This window comes from Plasmopara halstedii, assembly GCF_900000015.1.
Source record: "Plasmopara halstedii genome assembly, contig: Scaffold_650, whole genome shotgun sequence".
In the NCBI taxonomy this organism is placed as follows: Eukaryota; Oomycota; class Peronosporomycetes; order Peronosporales; family Peronosporaceae; genus Plasmopara; species Plasmopara halstedii.
The window spans coordinates 840889-850879 of record NW_020187567.1 but is presented as its reverse complement, the minus strand read 5'-3'; the positions used below and the strand labels follow the sequence as shown (position 1 = coordinate 850879).

The 9991-nt window shown below is 43.5% G+C and overlaps 3 protein-coding genes across 3 annotated transcripts in view; 1 reads left to right on the top strand and 2 right to left on the bottom strand.

Annotated features, from left to right (window-relative positions):
* Positions 1–5734, bottom strand: part of PHALS_12812 (hypothetical protein F443_03822) — a gene marked incomplete at both ends in the record, with an annotated part of 7267 nt that extends 1533 nt beyond the window's left edge. Inside the window, 2 exons of the mRNA XM_024728438.1 lie at positions 304–2783; positions 2923–5734. Of these exons, the coding sequence (XP_024578915.1) occupies positions 304–2783; positions 2923–5734 (5292 nt within the window). The remainder of the gene's footprint in view (positions 1–303; positions 2784–2922) is intronic.
* Positions 5735–8145: 2411 nt separating this feature from the next.
* On the top strand, positions 8146–9094 carry PHALS_12811 (RxLR-like protein; the record flags this gene model as incomplete). The annotated part of the gene is made up of 4 exons (XM_024728437.1): positions 8146–8288; positions 8349–8442; positions 8517–8660; positions 8732–9094. 4 exons carry the CDS (start codon positions 8146–8148, stop codon positions 9092–9094), a joined length of 744 nt encoding a protein of 247 aa, XP_024578914.1.
* Positions 9095–9156: 62 nt separating this feature from the next.
* On the bottom strand, positions 9157–9620 carry PHALS_12810 (transcription initiation factor tfiid; the record flags this gene model as incomplete). The annotated part of the gene is made up of 2 exons (XM_024728435.1): positions 9157–9436; positions 9490–9620. The coding sequence occupies 2 exons, from the start codon at positions 9618–9620 to the stop codon at positions 9157–9159; spliced, it is 411 nt and encodes a 136-aa protein (XP_024578913.1).
* Positions 9621–9991: the final 371 nt, after the last annotated feature.

The following is a 9991-nucleotide window of genomic DNA, read 5'->3' as shown; positions in this document are numbered from 1 at the left end:
CCCATTCAATCCCGTAATATACAACAGATTTGTCCTTGGCTGTGGCCACAGGGCCAACGTAGCGAATGGTGCCCAGCGATCCGTAGCCGTCATCGACACGGTCTCCGACACATAGGGCCATGTTTATTCGATTTGATAGTGATTAAAATTTATTTGGTCACATTATAAGAGGCCACGAAAAAAGTAATATTAACAGCTACGTTAATAGCATCTATCTAACATTGCATACCCCGCTTAGACTGAGTTCGGAAGCAAATAGCGCTTTCCGATCTTTCGGTTGTACTCTAACACTTGTGCACGAACCTTTCTCTTTTCCATAAGCTTGTGGCGAGACCCAGCCAGTAGCACAGCATTTGGGTCCTCGGGAATGAGGTCGGAAAAGATGCCATAATTTTCAGTCAGAGCGCGAATTTTCTTGAGATGTTTTTCTTGCAGCTGCAAACCCAATGTATCTGCCTCCTCTAGCGTCGTCAATGCGCGGCGCATCAAACGCTTTCTTGCGTAGTGATCCACCAACAAGCCAAACGTCACGTCATCTGCTTCTAAGTCACCACTATCGATTTCTGAGCGCACAAGCTCTATTAACTGCTCAGCCTGCATCGTCCGTTTGGCACGTACGTACATCTGCATCATAGTTCGGTACGTAAACTCGTTTGGTTTAAGATCAAACTTCGAAAATGTATCTTTTAAAAATACTTCCGCAGAGCGAAGCCGGAGGGCATTGGCGTACACGGAAATCATCGAATTTAGCGTGATCACAGACGGGTTGAGGCCCTTTTCAAACGTCATCTCATGAAAGCGAGCCTCAGCACGTTTGATGTTAAGGGTCTGGAATTTTCCGAAGTCGCTAAGATCCATTGGAATTAGCTCAAAGTTGAGGGATTCTTCACTGTCCGCAAACAGCTTTTTGTCTTCCTCGCCATATACTTCCATGCTCCGCTCGGTCTTAACCAAGTTTGTCGTCTCGGCGTTCTTCAGCTTGTCAAATTCAGCCTGATCCTTCTGACGCAGCCTTTCCACCTGTGCCAAAGCCTCTGGCTTCAGCTTGTAACTCTCAGATTCGTTCATCTCATCCTCTTCAGCATCATCCTCATCAAGACTTGCATCATAATTAGCATTTTCAAAGGAGAAAGTTTCCTTGCCCGGACGAGTCAGATCAATTTCATTTCCTTCGTCATCCCACTCTAGCGGCTCTTGATAAACTGGTTCTGGCTGAATCAAAGCCTTTTGATTGCGTGGAGCCTTGTTCACAATTGTCCTCAGTTGTGCCCGCGCATACACGTTAAATAGCGTATTGTATACAAACTCTGTCATAGGCACGTGGTGGCGTTCCATGTGACTGATAATTTGTTCAGCCTGGATGAAGTCACCGTGCTTGGCACATGCGTGAAGCACTGTCGTGTACGAATACAAATCAGGTCGATAGTCATACAATTCCTGCATCTCGTAGTAAAAATCAAGGGCTTTGTGTGCATAATAGTGCGACTTTGCACAAGCATTCATCAACGTATTAAACGTCACGAGAGAAGGTGTCAGGCCGCACTCGAGCAAGTCTTCATACAAGTTCAAAGCACGCTCCACACGTCCCTCACGCGCAAAGCCATTAATTAAACAGCTAAAAGCCACCTCATCCGGCTCAGTAACATGAGTCCGCATCAAGTGGAAAGTCTCAAATGCCTTGTCAAGGTCTCCCTCACAAATGGCGGCGTTCATCAAAATCGTAAACGACGCGCGGTCGGGTACGAAGCCAGAAACTTGCATTTTCTCCATCACATTGTATGCCCAAGGCAGTCGTTTGGCCTTAGTGCACGCACGCATAACTGCATTATAAACTGCCACGGTGGGTTTAATCCCGCGCTCTTTCATGCGTCCAATCACGCGTACAGCATGCGCTGCGTGTCCATTTTCACCCAGCGCCGTGGCGTATAACATGTACGACTTGGCGTCTGGCGAGATTACATGGGGCACACTCAAAAGCGCATCCAGAAGCTCGAGCTCGGTATTGTCTGTGGGTTTGACATGTACTACCGTGTTCTCCACGGCGATAGATTCTAAGTTCTTCTCCATTCTAGTCAGCAAGGCATTAGCTTCCTTGTGGAGGCCTTTAAGCGCATACACTCTAAGAAGAAAGTTGTAGTCATCAACGGTCAGCTCATGTTGCACTTCCTCATTCCCAGCAACTTCAAGATCGCCATTAGACGTCAATTGTGTCTCTTTGACTTCCTTCATAGTGTTCGGGTCGCCTTGAGCGATGGCGTTGAGCTTGTGGAGCGCGTCCAAGTGATCAACGTCGGCTAAACTCGGTTCTGGCGCGTAGATATAGTCGCTTATTGCTCCAGAGTTGTTTAAATAGTCGTAAACGTCATCGAGTTTGCTAGTTAATTCGCTATCGCGCTCTAGAGCCGCCCACTCTTTGGCATTATGCTCGTTTATACGCTGCGCGACCTTCAGCTCGTGCGTGCGCTCTTGGTGCGTACGATGCGGCGCCGTGTCTTTTTTTAGCTTTTGTTTAGTATTAAGCGCATTGTGGCTCTTGTTTCCTTTGCTACGGTTCCAGTTCGAGGTCTTGACCACAAAAGCTGAGGCGCCACCTTTTCGTTTCAACAGCATGCGGCTCTGAGAAATTTCACGCACATTTAATGGAGATGAGAGTGGATAGAGTATATGACTGAGATGTGATCCTGGTTTGGGAAATAATGAGGCGACATGAAGACGTTGAGCCGCGTTAATGCGCAGCAATGCGGACATCATCTTTGGAGTGTCTGGCAGAGAGGAGTTGACTACTGTCACCAAATTGTACAAATTAGTAAACAAACGATGGAGTTAAAAAGGCTAATCAAATTTCAAATCTACACAATTTCTGCATAACTTTTAGAAATCAAAATTTATGTCTTATATCCTACCGAATTGATCTGATCTCACTATCAGGCGTGACGATTAATGTACTCGCTAAATCCGCTAAAGCCTCCATTTCAGCGTACTGCTTTGCAGAAATATACTTGTGTGGTTTATAATCAGCTGCACAGATCGTTGCAACCACTGCACCATCAGGAGCTCGAATTGGAAATCCTGCGTAAAATCGCAATCCCGTTTGACTCACAAAACCCATGTGACTAAATCGAATATCATTCAATGCATTCTTGACGACCAATGGACGTTCGTGGTATATCGTGTACGAACACATGGATTCCTCTCGCGGAAGTGACATACTAATGGCACCAGGAGGATGGAGTCCAACGACATATTGAGTCGATTGATCAATTAATGTCAAGTATCCAATTGGACACATCAAATGCGTCGCAGCAATCTGTGCAAGCATATTGAGTGCACTTCGATCGTACGTTGGACTCAAAGCGCCGGAACTGATGACGTAGTGCAATCGTCGTCGTTCTTGAGCTGGAAGTGGCTTTGGTGGCAATGGATGAGATGGAGACATAGTCTGACTGCCATCAAACTCGAGTTGATAATCTCGTTCAAGAGGTGCAATGGAAAATTGCGATTCATCTGCACCAGCACAATTCTTTTTTGTTTCTTGAAGTGTAGCACGCAATGTCCTTTTCAAGTGATCTTCGACATCCACTCGAAGCTGAGCCACAATGGAATCGTCGTACTGACCCTGTCTATATCGTGATTGGTGAAATTGATGATTTGATTGACTCTGCGTATAGTGGGATTCCGGGAAATTCCTTTTTGAATGCCCAACTTGAGACTCTGTTAGATTTGTGCCTCGAAAGTGACTTTGTGATTGACTGAGTTGACTTTGCGTTAAATGCGAATCATGGAATCGTGACTGCGATTGATTGAGTTGACTCTGCGTGAGTTGCGTGTCGCGATACGTTTGAGCTCGATACTGCGATTGACTTAATTGACTTTGCGTCAAGTGTGTCTCTCGTGACGAGTGAAACTGCGAGTGACTAAGTTGACTCTGTGTCAATTGTGTATCTCGAGTATGATCTCGATATAAATTCGGAGTCTGACGATACCGTGAATGCGATTGTTGGAATTGCGATTGACTTTGACTCCAATTCGATTCACTTAATTGGGTATGTGACTGATACAGCTGAGATTGGGTAAGACGAGAGCGTTTCAAGTAATTAGGTTGATGACGGACTTGTGCTTGAGCATTCACAAGTCGATCAAGCGTTTGCAATGCTCGTGACCGTTCCAGAGTTGAGTCGCCATAAAATTCGGTCGAAACATCATCGGGACTGTCCCCACTTTCAAATTCCGAGCATGTGACAGTAGAGCCCACGCTTCCACACGTGTAATTATCGTCGCGACGGTCGTATTCCTGGTGCTCGCTTTCATGCTCGTCATCATTGTCTCGATCTGTATCATCGTCAATTACAGCCGGTCCTAAAGCGGTCATAAAATCCTCATCTTCAAATACACAGGAATCAACATTTGTGATGCATCGAACACACAAACGCTTTTTTGAGACTTGACCAACGTTTCCTTCCACTTCGTACAGTTTTGAACACTCGCCGCAACAGACGTGACCACAGAGTTGACAATCGTGCTCACGTCGAAGAATCGAAAAGTGATTATTGCACACATCACATGTTTGAAGACTATGGCGACGAGCATCTCGATCCCCTGGTTTAATCTTGATAAATGTCTGTAAACCTAATCGACGACGACGAATGACACGTTCAAATTGCATCAATGATGTCGTAAGTAGTTCAATGACATGTTTGGCTTCAGCATTAATATGCGTCGAGCGGTAATGGGCCAATTCTGATGGACTATACGATGTCATTGTACGCTGCTGTTGCTGTCCAAACTGTTCCGGTGGTGTAATTGACGCGTAACCATGAGCAATAATTCGAGTTGATTGTGCAGCCCCTCGAGCCCCAATGCAATGAACTGTTCTCGTCTGAATATCAAACCCGACAGAAATATGATCTAATCCACGTAAGCCACTGCCCAGAACAGATCGACTTTGAAGCTTTTCTTCAATTGGAGCAAGTTGGTCATGTACAGAGCGAGGAAGTGTCTTTATGACATGCACAGCACGTTGTTTACCCACAAATTGGTGCGTAAGTGTAGCAAGACAGAGTTTTTGTAGTCGTTGATGTCGATTACGAAGTCGACCACGAACATCAAGTCGTCGTTTGGACTTAAATCGTGTCATACTGACACTTACAAGAACTTTCCGTTCCGATTCGTCGTCATCGTCACCATCCGATTGGTCGTACACTTTTCCATAGTGACCACGTGACGATTGTTGTATCCGTCGTACAGGTGCTCCGTCTAATGTTGTAGCATGAGGCTGAAGTAGCACTTCACCGTGTCGAACTTTTTTCTTTGGAATAATAGCTCGCATCGATGCTTCTAAATCGTGGTTAGTCTTGTGACTTGTTAATACGTTCAGAACTTCATTTAAATGACATTCAATTTCAATTGTCGCGACAACCGAATGAACAAGATCCATATCATCGCCTTTGCCATCGCGTGTAGGTAAAAGTTCGTACACTTCAACAGGGTCACCACTTTTGGACTTCCGCAACCAATTAGGAGCTCGATTTTCATGATCATCTACTGCTGCTTTGAGTTTTGGAAGTGTAGCTAAGAGATCCGAGACGAGTTCTTGATCCGACAATTGAAGGTTCCAACCTGACGGATCGTTCGTTTCTCGCTCGATCGTCATTCGACGTTGCTTGGGATCACAAGTAAGACGTACACCTCGAGTACTGTCACCACTTTCACTTATCAAACTGCTGTTTGCCCACATTGTGACTCGTTTGGCAATGAAACTACAACTTTAATGACAACTACTCGACCCCAGTCTTTGGGAAAAAGACAAAGTGTCGACACATAGCGACCGCCAGTCCACTGCTGCACTTGGCTTTACCCAACCAGCTTGTAAACTGGCCCGATCTTGTTTATGACTGGGTAATTTGACCCATTATTAAGATCAAGAATACTTAAATTGGCATATGTTTTAGGAGCGAATGTAATCATTTCAAATTTATTGGGATATATCAAATTGCCAAATTTAGGCTTTGTTTGTGTAAATTGAGCTCACAAGAACGATTTAAATCGTCCCCCTCTGTGGACTGGTCTCGGTCAGATGTGTAATGCGTCGTGAAATTTAAGTGTTAGTTTAGTCTGTGGATGGTAGGAGAGATAGAGCGACGTTATGGAAGATGCAAACATGGATAGCAACATCTCTAGTCTACAGTACCTGTCATCACTCTACATTGTACTATGCAGCGACAAACGTTAGGCTACGACCACTCAAAATACTCGGGATAGGCAGGGGATGTGAATGAGAAGAAACGAGGCATTACAATTTGACGATCATGATGTCCACATAAGGATTTGAGTTTGTTTGACTATAAAAACGAATTTTAGTAGGCTTCGAGAAGTGGCAAATTGATATCTAGAGATATTACTTATAGACATATAAAAGTCTGAAGTACCAGCTGTTTGTCTTTTGTACGATACAAATGAAAGCTAGCGTACAGAGACAATTCATTTAAGTTGCATTGAAATCTTATTTGACTTACATTATAGTAGTCTGAGTTATATGGTGGTACCTGCTCATTGTTCTGTGATTCTGGGGACCCATCACTTGATTTTTTTCTTATAGTAATAAGTGACCCCAATAAATAGGCTTATGACTATGTTTATTATTCCTTCATGTGCTTCTTTCATATCTTTCTGACGCTAAGTTCATCATATAGGACACAGCGCTTGGGCAAGCCAGTCAAAGACAATGAATGGCCTTTGCTCCTTTGATCGGGAAAAGGCGTGTTGGCGTATCTCTGCTCAGCTTAGTCTTCGCGGTTAATATCTATTTGCCAAACTCGAGTAGAAGAAGCGCTCTCCATCCGCGACTACGTTCACCTTTCGACACGTGAGTGTGTGCATTTAAGCGCGTGAATGTGATTACCGGTTGAAAGTTGGATTTGGACCACATTGGCTTCCCTCTTTTGGTATGTTTTCAAGTCGTCCATTTTAAGAAATTATGTCGGAAATTGTTTCCTTTATGCATATTTAACCTGCCTTTTTCCTGTCGGTCTAAGGAATGACTTCTTTTCTCTGGTAGACATCTGGGCATGAGTGCACTCGCTTCTATATCATCTCGTTATGTGGTACATTCATTTCAATACGTAAACAGAAACGAATGCTGAGAGTATCTTCAACTGAAATACGAAGTAAACGCTGCATTATCAATATGCACTATCTGCTACTCGAATACCGTGAATCTCAATTGTAGCGCTAATTTATGTGGGTCTGGCTGAACACTTACCATAACAGTAAGAAAAGCCAGCATATAGATATCGTTTGCAGATGAACGATATAAATATATATAATTGAATTGTCAGCTCTTAATAAAATTAGCAAACGGATCAATCTGCCGCTTTGTCTATCCTGTCTTTATCGACAGAAAGCTCGACGCTTCTCTGGTATCCGATATAATGAAATCTCGTGGTTGTCGTTACCAAACGATTTCGTATGTTTTTTCTTGGTATCAAGTGGCTCGTGATCAAACTAAGAAAACAACTTCGTGTTGTTCACACTTTGCAAAAAATTTAGATGACAACAAACTTATCTTTGTGTTCTTTAATCAAAATAATCGTACAGCTCTCTAGCCGCCGTAGAAGTACTTATCAAAGGAGATCACAAATCCAAATTAACGATAAAAAAATAATTTCCGCCGACTATTGTCCACTATGACAGCATTCGATTGATATTGTGAAAGTGAAAGACTTTTAATTAGACTGAAAGTGTGATGTTGTTAGCCATGGCCTCTGGAGTGCAGAGTAACCTTTTCACGAAACGGCGTCCCAGTCCTACTCGTAAAGAGCCGATGGTGCATCAACATACAAAAGAAGCGTTGATATATATTCGATATAGCTGATGTCGGCAAGCGTCGTACAAAATGAAACCAAAAGACAGAAGACTACATGTTACGATTGACAAGCAAGTCTGACAAGGAGATAATCCAAAATGCTCCTTTGCTCCCTCTACACATCCCTATTAAATTCCTGAGCTATAAAATATACTCACTCCACGGAACAATCTAGATTTACCAAGCATAAATGATTTTCTTAAACTTATATTCATACTTTAGATTCTATATTTTGTACAATAATTTCATAGTTAGAATTTCGTGGGTTTTGTCAAGCCATCACCATGGTCTTTCGATTCATGCTACTCTGCGGCGCTCTATCCGCCAGTAGCGTAGCGCAGACTGATGACCTTCCGGATTTTCCACAGTATTCTCCACAATGCGTACCCTTTGAATGTCGCCCCACGCGTGCTCCCGCTCCCGTGAAGTATAACTTGCATCTATCCGTCAAGCATTGCTACATTCTTTGCTAAACTTGTTTTTCCAGGGACTTCGAATTTACAAGCAATGGCTGCGGAACATCTGGATTTCAAGTTTCAACATCTAAGGATTTGGAAGAGTGCTGCAATTGGCACGACGCGGTACGATTGAAAGATTGATTTATTGCTCAAGACGTATCTGCTCACTTGACGACTGCTTTTAATCTTCTCCATAGTGCTATAGTGTGTGTGGTATGCCAAAGAAAATCTGCGAAAAGCGCTTAAAATCGTGCATGCATGCAACGTGCCACGAGAAAAGAACGGCAAAAGAGCGTGAAGACTGTTTTACGACTGCTAAGATTTTTTATATCAGCGCCAACGTGCGTTCTCTTGACATTCGTCATTACCATTTAGTTATAAGTACTAAATATGTGAGTTTTTTCTGTACTAGATGATGGCGTGTCCAGCATACGAGGATGCGCAGAAAGAAGCGTGCGAATGTGTACCAGAAGATACTGTTGCTACTGCCACCCGACAGCGTTTGGAATATTTTCTCGAAGAAAATGGCGCAAGCGAAAAAGAGTTGTCGGACGAGGCTATTGATGCGCTTCTAACGAAGTACAAAGGTCAAGAACCAAAAATGTTTTACCGACTGCTGAAGAAATACCCTAAGGCACTGAAAAGGGATCCGGAGAAGACAAATTTCATGGATAACGTTGTGAAAAATGTCGACAACTCTCTTAAAAAAGAGAAGCTGACGAAACGTAAAAATGTGAAGAAAGAGGAGCCGGTAGACGAGCACGAGGAATTGTAACGACCAGAAAGGCCCTGTCGACGGGATAATCTCTTCGTTAAGTAGACATGCAATTAACTCTATCAATAGGTTGCAGGATCATCTGCTGTATCACTCACGTATTCCGGTCTGCATATGTTAATACCATATTCCTTTAAACTGGCTGCTAGATCCTCCATCGTTAGTACAGCACGAGTATCAGTTGGAGATGCTCCATCGGATGTCGGAGCGGCTGATAACGCCAGAGAACCTGATCCAGTCGTCGAAGATGACGTAGTTTGCGAGCGAATACGTTGATATTGCATCGCATCGTGAATCACATCCACTAGGAGCTTGTGCACGGCCAGCGAGATTAGTCGAGTGCTGTATCAATTAAGTCAAAAAAAAGATTATAGAGAAAGATAGGAGTCACGTACACCCGCACGTCGTGGGAAGAAAACCCAACACGCTGTAAATAATATTCAACTAGCTCATCCGGTATTGTAGGTGAGTAGTGTAACATGGCCGACAAAAACGCCTCAAGTTGCACAGCCTCTGCCGTAGTCATGGCAATTGGCAGATTGGAAATTGAGCATTTTATTACTTTGTTATATAAGAATATATTGCTCTTCAACGAGTTTAAAAACAGCGTATTATTTAGCCAATCATATCAGATGTGGGTGCCTTGAATTATCAAGATCGATTTTGACCGAGCAAAAATACTCAGATGCGAGAGTGCTGGCCAAAAATAAGTAGCCATGACTAATTCTCAAATTTTCATACAGACACGCTACTGAGACAAAGAGCTTCCGGAGCATATCATTTTTTTTCACAGACAAATTTTCGTTGCGGAGATCAAGAAGCGACCATCACTCTGACCCTGGACAAAAGTACGTAGCAGTCTGAAGTTCATGCGCTTTTGAAGATTGCATTAGCAGG